This window comes from Centropristis striata, chromosome 2 (genome assembly GCF_030273125.1).
Source record: "Centropristis striata isolate RG_2023a ecotype Rhode Island chromosome 2, C.striata_1.0, whole genome shotgun sequence".
NCBI lineage: Eukaryota > Metazoa > Chordata > Actinopteri > Perciformes > Serranidae > Centropristis > Centropristis striata.
The window spans coordinates 38,261,114-38,275,155 of record NC_081518.1 but is presented as its reverse complement, the minus strand read 5'-3'; the positions used below and the strand labels follow the sequence as shown (position 1 = coordinate 38,275,155).

The window sequence follows — 14,042 nt, the reverse complement described above, 5'->3', positions numbered from 1 at the left end:
AAACAGTTTATAGCCTTAGAGGATCCTGGCATCTTGAATCCTTGGACGATTTTTAAACTGAAACTGCTTGATACTGCCATACTCTGCCCGTTTATATTCATGTTCTGAATGTTTCTTTTCTTTCTGCTCCTTTCTTTTATTGTTTTGAAATTTTAAAACCTACTTACTTTTAGCACCCTTGCACATCTTCTGTCTGTCCGAGAAAGATCTTACCATTTTATGAGCTTCACTGGAAATCCGGTTGGCGTATCGCAAGACCTCCAGCTCCATATCAGTCTTAGTCAAACGGCTGCAAACACAGAAAGAAACAAGAACTGAGACAGTATGTCTCTCATTCTGATCGATACACTGCCAGTTTATAGACTGTACAGTCGAAGAGTACACCCAATTCAACTCTCACACTGAGCTAAAGGAAGAAATAGACTTTTGAGAAATCCATTCTAATATACACTGCTAATACAGTAAGTGATGGAGGAAACAAACGTCTAGCAGATGGTCCATCTTCCCCAGGAACACTGTATATAAATGAGGCCTGTCGTTTCTTGAAATTCTAGTGCGAAAATCTCATAATCTGCTGTTACAGGGCTGCTGAAAATGTTTCAGAGCACAGAAAATGTTTAATTTAAATCAAAGTTGAGGCTGAATTAGAACTGAAGCTTTCTTTCCTGGCTTTTTTTTTTTTTTTTACCATTTCTCATTCATTTTGTTAGGAAAACAGTAGCTACACCTTGGGAGGCTTAATACAGGAGAGTATAAAGGTTTTCTACACCAATAGAACCAAATAAATAACACAAGGCAGTGGTTACCAATAGTAACACTAATGAAAGTAAAAAAAATGAGCCATGTGAGCTCTGCAGAAAAGAAGGGGCAGAGGGGTTCAATCAAGTCTTTCTCCCCAGGAGGTGTGCCTGAAAAGCATTCCTCCTTATTTCAGAAAATGTCAATTCATCTTGAGGGTGCACACTGTAATGCCAAGGACAACCAGGCAAGCACGAAGTCCATTACATCTGTGTGGACTGGCTTCTCGCTCTGCAAGGGGAAAAACAAGCCAAAGAAAAGCTTCTTTTTCTGATTGCAGGCACACAATTACCTGACTGGGCAGCTGTAATTGCCAAGGTGTGGCAGTTAAAAGTGGCAAAATCTGTCTGAAGAAATGTTTAGGTAATTAAGGTAAAGACAACAGTACAGTCTTTATTCTCAACTTGTGTGGGCTTTTGGAGTCATGTTATAACATACATTTTAATTACTTACCATTCCATAATGACAGGGTGCAAAAGAGTGTTGTTCACTTGGAAGCTGATAAAAAACAAAAACAAAAAAACAACAAAGTTAAATGACTGAAGCTGGGGCCAAAGTTCAATAAGGAAAATCTCTTCCCCCACATTCTGTCTTTTTTTCCTCTACTGGTGAAGGTTTACTATTTTTCTTTCTCTTTCCCACACTGTTAAAATCCCTACATTTTACACAGCCCAATTCCCTCAAATTCAAGGACCCAACATGGCATAGTTTGAGACATGGACCAAGGTTTATAACAGTGACCACACATAAATGAGAACTACCAGACTTTTCAGAAGCTGAAAGACAACAAATAATAAAAAAAGAGGCTTGAATGTGTGAACACTTGTTCATCGTGTTGTGGTATGTGCACGCACATTTGCCAGTGGCCGAATGTGTATTTAAGTGTATTAAATGTTAAATGTCCTTGTGATTCTATTCTTGCACAAAAATGTAAGCACCTCCAATGATCCATGTCTATTTGTCTATTTTTTTGGCCTATTTTCAAATATTTTTAAGGCCCAAATTTCTTTTCCCTTAAATTCACAAACTCATAAAAAGCAAATTAGCTGCAACTAGCAGCTCTATAGCTTGGTTGGTCAGTTGGTCGGTCTACAAAAATGTATCTTTAGTGGCCAAAGGGAGGCTGAAATTTGACATGGAGGAAGTGTGTCGATGCGTACATTGTTCCAGCCATTGTGAATATGTGCTTGTCTTTAAATATTATTGCCTTTCAGACCTTCTACCCCTCATTAACGGCCTAAGGAAAATAAACTTAAAGTTTCCATCAACCACCTGTTGGCATTTCCCCATCACCACAGGGACCCAGACTCTGGGGGGACCCTGTCCTATCTGCCACCTAAATATGGGTCTGTACTTTAAGTAACGTGCTTCACAATTAGGGAGTCCAATCAGCAAAACTTCAATAAATATTTTCCTCACTAAAAATCAAATGCAGCCTGATGCAGCAAATTGATGTATTGGCTCTGAAATAAGTAAACAAGACTTATTTTTCAAAGCAGTTACAGTCAGAGTGTAGAATACATAAAAGGGTGTCATGTTATGGAGGTAAAAAAAGATCAGCGATCAACAACAGAAACATTGCCATTAATGGATAAGTAACAAGCAAAAGCAAGATTGTTTACTTAATTAAATTATACTTAGAATTAGGTTCAGCAACAATCAGTATGCATGAGAGTCTGTTGTATCCTTGGTTATAAAATAGAAAATGAAAACAATAACCTCCACAAACAAAGTATAATTATGTCAATGCAAAGTATTAAACATACCAACTTCGAAAGAGGCTTCACTGCAGATGCTTCCGCTATCTGTATTCTTTAAAAAAAAAATATATATATTATTTTTATTGCCAAGTTCACATTGGATAGAATACATGTCTCTCACAAAGCAATCATAGTTTTATATGCTTTTTTTGTATACAAGAAAGAAAAGAATAAAAGATAAAACAAAAAACAAAACAAAAACAACAACGAACAAACCAACAAAAACAAAACAAACAACACGGCAGCATCTTTAAACATAAATAGATTGGATATGACAATATGGCAGATTACCACACAGCTTGGGTACAGTGGCCAAACAACAGCAAAAAGAAAAAGAAAAGTGCAGACCTGAACTGGAGATTTATAGAACAACAGCAGCAACTAAGACAAAAATGGAGCTTTGCGTCTGGCAACAGATGAAATCCATCCATCCATCCATGGCAGATGGAAGGATCTGCTTCCAGTCAGTATCATCACATAATTGGAATCATTCAAATTTTAACATGAACCTCTCTCAGGTCCTTCAGAAATTTTAATACAGGCTTCCATACTTTATCAAAAATTGCCTGCCTGCCTGCAATTTTATATTGTAGTTTCTCCATACATAAGGTCTCACTGAGCTCCCTCATCCACATGGCACCAAAACAGAGAGACTGTTGTACAGACTTTGTACTATTAAGAGTACAGAGTCGAATCACCCGCTGACCCCAAAATGGCCACCAAGGGGCACAGTTCACACCTCCTTTTAAAAGCCTTTGAGTAAAAATCAAATATTGAAGACCAGAATGAGTCCGCTATCTGTATTCTGATCTCACTGCATGGAAAAAAACAAACAAGTAAAATCATAACCAATTTCATTCAAATGTCAAAGAACATTTAAAGTGGTTTATATCTCAGCTGATGACCTATTCTATAGAGACAGATGGAGAATCTTTCGGCAGCTGTAGAACTGGTTGAAGGAGTTTACATTTATTTTCACACTTTTAAGTGTCAATATAATAATCACCTCTTTGAAAGTTGCCAATATTCAAGATTCAGATTTTCAACAAGATATTCTATGTCAATATTTCACAGTTTACACACTAACCAAATGAAAATGACTGTGTTTTGGTTTAAATAAGTTGCTCTTCATTTGAATGATCCTAAATCCAGAGATTGCCCTTTTAATATAAGCCTTTCTCTGTGGATGTGTGAAGCTTTAACCTGATTAATCTGTGCAGATGGGAAAGCAAAATCACTAAACAGCTGCTCTAACCTTTGACAGCTGGACATCAAGCGCAATGGATTTGTAACTGAATTTTAATGTAAAAATTACTATTTTTAATAATGTATGAGGATGTTCCCTGAAAGGATTCCCTGTACAATATACAGTATTAGTTATCTGAAAATCTCTTCCATATCCAAGAAAAAATGGTATTGGAACTGATATCTTGAATGGAATCAATATAAAGTTGGATTGGAAATTGGACAAATTTGGATCCTTGGAAATCTGAGTCTAATCAATTCATGAAATCAGTTGCAATACCCAACCCTAGCTTTTCACTGTTTATAAAAATGAAGTGGCAAGGCACGGAAGGATCAGGTAGATGACTTGATCTTTTCCAAGATACCATCATTAAAGGTTGCTGGGTAAAATACTCCCACACTACACTTAAAGTTTAAGTCCTGTGATCATTCATCTGATATTAAATAAACCTACATATCAATAATGTAATTGGGTAGGAAAGAGTGATAACATACCAGTGTTAGGAGCACTGCTGCAGTCAGGTTGGACAGGACATCAACAATCTGCAAGAAAGCAGACAGGGATTAATTAGAAGACTGAGACACAGTAGAGCTGCAGAGACAACGAGCACCTGTCTCCTCCAGCTCTCAGTCTGCAGAATAAAGGTCACTGTGGCAGACACCGTTGTGGCTACGTGGTCTCTCTGGTACTCAGCAGCAGACTGAATGACAAACCTCAAGCGACTTTATTACTCTGCTGCCAACAGCCTAAATGTCAGATAACAGATCCCTGGATTAGTGCTCACAGACATTGGTGATATTTGAGCATCGGTATTATTATTTATACCACTAAATTGACTTCCTAAAACATTCACTCCAGAAAAGGCCCTCTGCAGCACCTCTAATCTAAATTGTAGCTTAATTTGGACACTGGGATAATTGTTCTTGGGGGTTAACCCCTTGGCGCTCTGCCTCATTCTATAGAGAGCTGGGGTGCTCAGGAGTTTTAGGGGGAGATGGCAGCTCAACAGTAGATTCCACATAGAAGTGGTGTACATCATGAAAAGCTGGGAGCATGATAAGCTCTGTGTGTCAAGCTGTTCGCAATCATGCTCGCCATCAGTCTCTAATATTAATTCATTAAAAAATGATTAAAGTGTATCAGGGTTTTGGACATTATGATATGAATATATGAAGTCCATTTCAATGCTCATTATGACTCCTTGTAGTTTTTGGGTTGATACCATTTGTTGAACTCATTTAGTGCCAAATGTTGCTAAATTCAGACACTTAGACCTTTGAAACAACAAACAATAAACATGCTGTGATTTGGTTTTAAACATTTTTGGAGATTTCTGTATTTTTGGTGATTGGATGGCAAGCACTTTTTTTTTCAGGAAACTGCTGATAAACACTCTTATTGTCAATATACCTAGGGAAGCCATACATCCTCTGAACACCCTAGGTCTCTAGTTTGTGGTTGTTATGTGTCATGAGGCTGTGAAAAAAAAAAGCTCTCACTGCAATGAAATGGCTACTATGGGGGCTTCTTCGCATCTTCGCACTTGCATAAAATTGTGCTCAATGAATCCAGAGTCAAGAGTCTCAATTTTCCAGTGATATATGATTTATGTAATTCCAAGACTGTTTAGGGACCCGATTGTGCAGAAATATTCAAATACAATAGGCAAAAATAACATGCTTTACCGCATGAGAAAAACCGCATGGTTTTCGCCCTGAACTGCATGGGATTAGTATAAAGTGGGCATATCAGTAAATTGAAGACTCATGGGTACCCATAGGACCCCTTTTTATTCAGATATCTTGAGTTCAGATGTCAAACTATGGCTAATTCACTTTTTCCCTTGCTAAAATATACCCTAAATAAACACCCCCTTCCAGAGAAGATATGATGACAATATTTCTTAGATCTTCTAGTTTCTTCTAGTCTGCTACAGCCTAAACCCTGTTTACTCAGTTACAAATCTGACTTTTTATTTCTTTATTTACTGAAATCTCTACTCAGTATTCCATGCATGAATAAGAATTGTTGAGGTGTGCAGTAGTTATAAACCACTTGAGTAAAACACATTTGTCAGTCACAATAAGTCAGACAGAAGAATGTTCAAAGCAAGGACTTTTCTGGAATATAACAAAAACTAATGTGAACACTCCTGCGGTTATTTAAACATCAAATAGCTCTCTTTCAGCCAAATGAAAATGGGTTTAGAACTTACAAATGTCATTTAAATATGGTCACAGATTCAAAAATATGGATTTCAAGAAAAGTCTCCCAATAATAAATCATGAAGGTTAACACCAGCCAGAAATGTAGGATGAAAAACACATTATTCACATTGTTCTCCAACAACTGCTGCATTCAAACATCTAAAAAGTGTTTGTATGTTAAGCAGGGCTGTGCTGATAAAAGTGTGTGTGCAACAACACTTCTCATGTACAAGTGTTTGAAAAATAGAAAACTGCTCAAATATTCATGACCTAGTTCTGAAAAAAAAGAAAGAAATATTGTTCTCTTTTAGGTCCTTCTCAGCAGCATAACAACTGAATGCTGAACTAATAATATGGTGCAGTGTTGAGCTGCTATTGCTTATTGGAAGAATTGGACTTTAATTAGGTGATAATTAACATCTTAACCTGTGACTAATTAGTAATTCTAACACCTCAGGCAGGTGAAGAGATAAAACTCTCTGCAAAACCATCAGGCTGTCATTAAAAGGTCACAGTTCAAATATAAATTTGTATGTGATGATTTCAAATGCACACTTCTAAGTGTGTTGGCCAGTGAACGCTGTAATATTATAAGCTATTACATTATATTATATAAAAATAGCTCCGGAGCCATCAAACCTCCAGTATAGCTCCCCTGGGAATCTGCTGTCAACATCCATATACATGAATGTTTTCCTAAACTCTCAAAATGTGTAATAATAGATGGTCTGAACTGGAATGCATTTTATAGCTTTGACACAAGGGAAGAGAATGGAGGTGCAGGTTACAAGTTTAAAATAAAAGTCTCCAGAGATCTTTGGTGGTTTATATCTGAACAGTTGAACTGTTCTATGAAATGTGAGTCATAGACGGTATAAAAGAAGTGCAGACACTGTGACATCACACATTGGTTCGTTGACTGTAGTTTTGAAGCCTCAAATCTGCCATGCTTTGTCACCATCTCTAAAAGCTGCCTTCTTCTCATTGAGGATGGCCTTTACATCACTAGTAATCCAAGGTTTGTTATTGTGGAAACAGCGTACAGTCCTAGTGGGTATGACTGTCTCTACAAAGGTTGATGTAATCAGTAAAGCAGTCAACCTGTCTGTCAATGTCCATATTGTTCTCCTCTGTTTCCAGCAACACATTCCAGTCAGTACACAGCAGTCCTTTAGAGCCTCAGTAGCCTCTGGTGTCCATTTCCTGACTATGAGTTTAGTTGTAGGCTGCCTCCACACACAGGGTTTTTAACAAGTCTCCATAAGAACTAAGTTGTGATCAGATCTTCCAATTGGGGGCAAGGCAGTAGCTCTGTAAGATTGTTTGACATTAGCATACAGCATATCAAGGGTTTTATTTTCTCTGGTGGGACAATTAACAAACTGTGTGAATCCAGTCAGGTGGGAGGAGAGGGAAACATGACTGATGAAAAAATTATTTAGTGCCCAGACATGGGAAAGAGATGAAACGAAAAACGGGTTCACCTTATGGCCTATGAAGACTCCTGATATTATCAAGAATGCTTCTGGGTATTTAGTCTGTATCCTAGCAACAAAGTCATGTAGAACTTCACATGGAACTTCAGCAGTTGCCTTGGGTGGAAGTATTGTTATGATATGACTAAACTCTCTAGGTACATAATATGGTCTCATATTAACTGCCAATAATTCAATGTCTGGACAGCTCATCTTCTCCTTGACAGTAACATGTGCAGGACTGCACCATCTCTGGTTCACAATTAAAGCCAAGCCCCCACCTTTTTTCTTGCCAGTAGCTTTAGCATCTCTGTCTGATCTTATGAGAGTGAAGCCAGGTAGATCCACACTGGAGTCTGAGATGTTGTGATTCAACCATGTTTCCGTAAAATACAAGAGACTACACTCACGGAATACTTTCTGAGTCTTCACCAATATCTCCAGTTCATCAGTCTTGTTGGGCAGAGAGTTGACATTCCCCATGATGACTGACGTTAAAAAAAAGGCTTATATCTCCATTTCCGAGCCTTAACTTTTGCACCAGCACGGCAACCACGAAAACACCTCTTCAACTTAGTTGGAATAGGGTGATGGTGTCCTCTAGACTTGCTCCGTTTCAATGAAAATGCTCCTTTCTTGAATAAACTCTTCTCTCCACAGAAGTATGCATCAAAATATTATAATAATACATAAAAGCAAATTTGTGCAAAATCATAGAAACTATGCTGCTCCTCCATGAAGCGCATTACGGAAAGACATACATGCTCTGAACTAAAAAAAAAACAAAAAAACAATGACACCAACTGCAAAAGGTCCAGGTACAAACCGAATATTCATCCTGTCTGACAACATCTTTGCCAGGTGGTTCAAATAACAGAATGATGACTTTCACCTTTAAAACAGTCTACAGAGGCACGAATGTCCTTTGCTGTAACTTCATGGCTGAACATCAAGGTTCAGTCACTGCACAGAGAAAAAGGTCACATACACATCAACACACGCACTCCACTCTACAGACCAGCACAGGCAGACTCACGTCACAGGTGTAATGCACCTCATCAACCGCATACTTCTCCTTAAAGTGCTCTTTAGGAAAGATCCTGTCAACAGATGCAAAAGACACAATTAATAAGAAAAGTAAACAAAGGCTCATTAGGCATTTCAAAAAGTAAATATTTGAAAACACAACACACGAGTTATGTTACAGTTTAAGTGGAAACTATCAGAACTGAAGTATTCAGGACAAAGATCAAAAGGGAGAAAGCAAAACTAATGAAGGCTTTCTAAAGTGTTTCAAGTACCGGCAAGGTAACTGTTTTTGTGATGTTCAAGAGTCTGCATATTACTTCCAAATCATTACGTGCAGTAGTTTCACTGGTTCATTATCTTACACACAAACATGAGGGATGCACCATTTTAAAAAAAAATCCACAACCTGTCTTCATGAAATTAGGTCAAAGAAAGGTGCAAAATGTGGAAAATAGAGTTGTTTATCTGTGAGTACTTATAATTTTAAAGATTTAGTTTTGGCCAGGATTAATAATTTCCAAAACAAGTAAAAACATTTTTAAGAAATTACACATGTGGAGCATGTGGACTGGTAATACTAAGGCATGCTTCGGTTCCAGAATAGTCTGACACAAACAGGTGGTTTGGGTGATGACAAAAATCTAAAAGTCTTAAAGGGGACATAAAGGCTTCATATTTGTGTTTTGGGCTCCGCATCTGAGCTTTCGGCTTCTGTGAAATCACAACTTTACAGAAGACCTGACAGCTTATTTATAGGCAATGTTTCTAAATGCAGTCTATGGGTATTTCTTCCTGGAATTAACATTGAGAGCATCTAGACCTAGCCTGGCTAACACCAGACTATATCACAAATGAGATATAGTTTGGAGACAACCTATTCATTTTCCCGTAGAGGAGGCGTGGTTTACGATCGTCCAGAGCCGTTGATTGGGTGCTAGGAATGTCTATCATATGGGTCTGTACGTAGCTCTTAGCCAATCGTATCAACCCCATTAGCTTAGCCACTAACTGGGATAGTTGGTAGATTAGGCTTTTGCCAAATCCTGTTGGAAACAAGGCTAAAACATCCTTTTTGGTGGTGATAAAGGAGTGTAAAGCCAAACGTTTTTCTTTTAAAATAAACTTTCACTCTAAACTATCTAGAACACTGTCTAGAGCTAGATCCAAAGAGAGCTTTGCGTCTGCTGCAGCCATGTTGGATCCGTAAGCAAAGTACATGTCAAACAGTACGCGTCATCATCTTGCCGTCCCTCCCTGTTCTGTGATTGGATACCAAAAGACGGGCTAACAATCGGCCATGGACACCATGCCGCCTTGCAGTTCGAAATGAAATTGAGCGTGCAAGGCAGCATGGGTATACCCAGGCTAATCTAGACTTACTTTTACTACTACTTTTTACAATAAAGGACCTTTTAATGGTTCTTTGTGTAATTTAAAAATACATTAAAAATAAAATACAAACACTCTATTAAAAAACATGTTTATACAGAGTGTAAAAGATGTAACTGTGCAGCACATGACTTTGTCAACCCTTTCTTCAAGTTTTAGCTCACAGCTATGGAGCAGCTGGTGACGATTGTTGGCCATGAACACCGCTCTTTGAAGATTAGTGTGACTCACTCTCCCATCCAAGTAGCATAGCTCTCGGGCAGTTTGGGAACAAAAAGGATGGATTTCCCAGAGTCCACATCAATGGCTCCATAACAGTCAGGCTCGGTTACTCCAAAAGCCCAGTGGAAGAAAGACTCCTGCAGAATTGAAAGAATCAGTCAGAGCATTAGTGTGGGAGATTAGAATAGTCAGCTAGAAGAGAAAGTTACTTCTGGTCAGAATATTACATAAGAAAAGTACAACGTTGTTCTTGGTGAGACCAGTTTACAGAGGTGAATAAAGAGCTCAACAACAGGAACATTTTCAATGAGTCCTTTGATTTTTGTCTCAAACCAATTATAGTCACAAGCTGAGATATGATCGTTAGGGGAAAAATAGCTCATGAACATAAGTTATTTCTCTGTAGAGTGGCTGGCCTACATATTTTGAAAGGGCAAGAAGATTAACGCTGCAAAAAAAAAAGCTGAGAATTGGACTTTATTTTGGGAAAAACCAGGTGAGATTTTTGTGGCACCTTGTTTGAATAGATTTAGGAGTTGGACACAACCAACTGAGAGGAGACTGACAGGACATAATGGAGGGACTTAAACTCACTGGTTGCTTGGGGATGTGACGACCCCTCCCACTTTGCCTACCTGTTTACCTCTGCTTTTGTTGCAGGTACTGGGAGTGGTTAGGAGGGTAGAGTGGGAGGGTCGTCATTATACCTGCCCATGTGGGCTGGGCTCTCCAGAAGGCATAAAGGAGGGCCTTCTGCAGAGCTTCACTCTCTCTCAGCAGGCTCCAGGACCGACACTGTGGCTTCCTTTGTTTGGTTTGTCGCACCATACAACACAAACCTCACCATATTTTCCACGCATTCCATACTGCTGACATGACTGACTCCTTTCTTACCTACACATCCCACACATTTGTAAATAAGATAATTAAACTATGTTAAATAAAAAAAAATTTTCATGCTCAATCTGTGTGTGACCTCCCTCCTTGTTTCCACCTTAGAGCCAGGTGGTAACAGGGATCATCGATGGACGGATAAATTAAATGGATAAATAAATGCAAGACCTTGACCCCACCACAGCCTAAGTTTTGCACTGATCCTAGAGTCAACTACAGACTACTTGTCTTTTATAAAGAGGTCTGTGTCCGTGCAGTACCTCTGCTTCTGCTCTCCTCCCTGCAGCACCACCACTGACAGGCGCCACTCCATCTTTGTCTTTCAGCCCTTTGCAAAGTCGCTGACGATTTTCGGCAAACAGAGCAGCGGACACCCTCAGGGTGTCATCACCCAACCAGTAGACAGGTCTGAAAGGACAGAGAGAACATAGGATGCAGTACTGTTGCAGTACTGTACTTAACTGACTTGCTGTTGAAGGACTCTGGGTCAAGATTAACTCTGGGTCAAAAACTGCAGTTTAAAGCTGTTACATAAAGTTGTTTAGCTACTGAGAATTAACGGGACCAATTATTTTTTGTTAGCTCTGAAGGAAATCCTCAGGATTCAGTCAGCACATTTCAGCATTCAGGTGCATAAACCTCAGCCCAGCCTGCCTTCAGAAAGAGTCAAGACATGGACGGACAGACAGACAGACAGACAGACAGACAGACATATTTTTAAGTGATAGGTCAGTTATAAATCTTGGTCTCTGGCCCATGGCTTTGGCTTTGCTGATAAGGTAACAAAGATGACATATCTTATTAAGCTTTGGACTCGACCAAAGGTTAATCCATAACTGGACTAACTTTATTGAAGGAGGTAATATTGGTAATATGGTATTCTGTTTTTCTTTTTCTATAGGTCCCAAAACAACTGTATCACATACAAATGCACAAATTGGAATAATTTAATGACAGGGCCATTGTGCAACATTATTACTATTGTCAGACACACTCAAACTAGATATATATCATACAAAGACAGCGATGTAGTGTTTCTAATAAGTTAATAATTCACCAGTATTTTGCCTGGGGGTTCCCAAGTTGGGGCTTAGGATCTCCCAAGAGACTTAATAGGCCTCAAAAATCATTTATACAAACAACAATATAACAATTATACTAATCATAGGCACCTCTGTTATGAGGGGTCACGAGCGAAAAGGTTAGGAAGTGCATTTAGTGCATTAATAAATAAAGAAATAAATACTACTACTACTACTATTATTATTATTAATTATAATAATAATAATATGATTTGAAAATGTAGCTACATTTCCGACCTGAAACTTTTTTACTCAACGCAGCTTAGTGTGTTATAAGTGTGTTATAGTTAGCGTTTTAGTTTAGGAACGGAAAGAGAAGTTTTTTTTATTCTTTATTTTTTTTATTTTCGAAAGCACTGAAAATCTTAAACTTTCTTTCTTCGAAAAAAAAAAGACTTGTCTTTTATAAAGACTATTATTATGAAACGTTTCTCCTAAAAAATCAATAGCGTAAAAGGTTCACTACATCCTAGAAAACTAAACTTCAAAACACGTTGCTATTAGTAACGCCAGTCTACAGAAAGTGTAGTAACGGTCCATCTGCCTGGCAACAGCTTATTATCAGACGAGCTCGCGGGCTCTAAGTAACATCTTTATGGCAGTAAACGTGAAAACGACTCCGTTAACTATCTGACCTAAAATGAATACACTCTCCAATCAGTCACAGAGCTGTCAAATCTGTAAACTCCACTCACTGCGGTGCTGCAGCCATTCTGATGTGTCAGATGGTTGGTCCACACTATCACGGGCTGATAGAAGTCACATGTGTTTTGTAAGGCGTTGTGCTGCTTTCAGGTCTTCAGGAAATACTAACTCCCAACAGATTAGTTACATTGAGAGGCAAAGTTAGGATGCCATTTTTTCCAACTTCCACTGTCGTTTATAAAGTGCTGCAGTCTCATAATTAAGAAACCATATAATATTACAAAAAGTTAAACAGAAGAAATGTTACAAACTATGCATGCCACTAATAAAAAATATTTGTGAAAATCCTTCACCCCCTAAAGGTCACATTGTGTATAGCTAGCCTCCTTAGACTATAGGCTGCAACACAATCCAACACAAACAAACACGTTCTGAGAACAATACAGCTGCCACACATTTATACATTTTTAAAGAATGTATACATTTTATGGATTTTGCCACAAATTTTTAGTTTTTCCATTAATGACTACAATTGCAGTTTATTGGTAAGACATGGAGTTAAATCCACTGAGGCCTACAATACTTAGACATGTAACCACTGTTGCTTTCAAATGTTATTTATAAATAAATGATAAATGCAGCTAAAACAACCACTTCAAGTGTTTATTTTATTATATAAAGGGGATGTAGTAGCAGATATCATCCATCTGCAGTTACACACAACACATTTTTTTTAAATTCAAAAGCGCACAATTTACATTCAACATTGTAGAGTCACACAGGAAATCTGCTTTTAGTTCCTTTCTTTTTGTCATGCTGAGGAAGTGAAATTATCCATAGTCATGATTATAAATGAGCCCACACAAAGACAAATCTAACATGTTGTATAATCTATAGGGAACGCACATTGTGTTAGTACTTTAACAAGCATAGGTGCAAGACGCCCTTAATTAATATTATTCATTTATTGTTTCTGGTCCCTAGTTAGTGAGTTTTTCAAACAGAAAGGCTTGCTTTATAACATGTGGACCATATTTAATCATTTACAAGTCAGAACTTCATTCATTTTCATTTTTTAATCTATAAAATGCCTCAATGTTAGGAATCACATTTAGGCAGCCTTTAATATATAGATGAAACCATGAAACAACATAATTCTAATAGTTTTATTTCCAGACAGCAGTAACTCTTTTGCATAACTTTTGACTGTTTAGCCCTGAATTAGCTCTATTATATACATTCCCATTACAGCCAGTAGGGCACATAAACTCAGTTACTAAATAGGAGACCTTGTC

General features: G+C 38.0%; 1 protein-coding gene across 2 annotated transcripts in view; it reads right to left on the bottom strand.

Annotated features, from left to right (window-relative positions):
• LOC131985538 (xaa-Pro dipeptidase-like) overlaps window positions 1-14,042 on the bottom strand; it is a 68,945-nt gene continuing 54,903 nt past the window's right edge. The window contains exons 2-6 of one of the 2 annotated variants that reach the window (XM_059350702.1): window positions 10,136-10,263; window positions 8,523-8,586; window positions 4,299-4,346; window positions 1,252-1,296; window positions 1-289 (exon numbers count right to left, since the gene is read on the bottom strand). In XM_059350702.1, the coding sequence (XP_059206685.1) occupies window positions 278-289; window positions 1,252-1,296; window positions 4,299-4,346; window positions 8,523-8,586; window positions 10,136-10,263 (297 nt within the window). In that variant the 3' untranslated portion in view covers window positions 1-277. The remainder of the gene's footprint in view (window positions 290-1,251; window positions 1,297-4,298; window positions 4,347-8,522; window positions 8,587-10,135; window positions 10,264-14,042) is intronic. The other variant, XM_059350710.1, reaches the window with a different exon arrangement.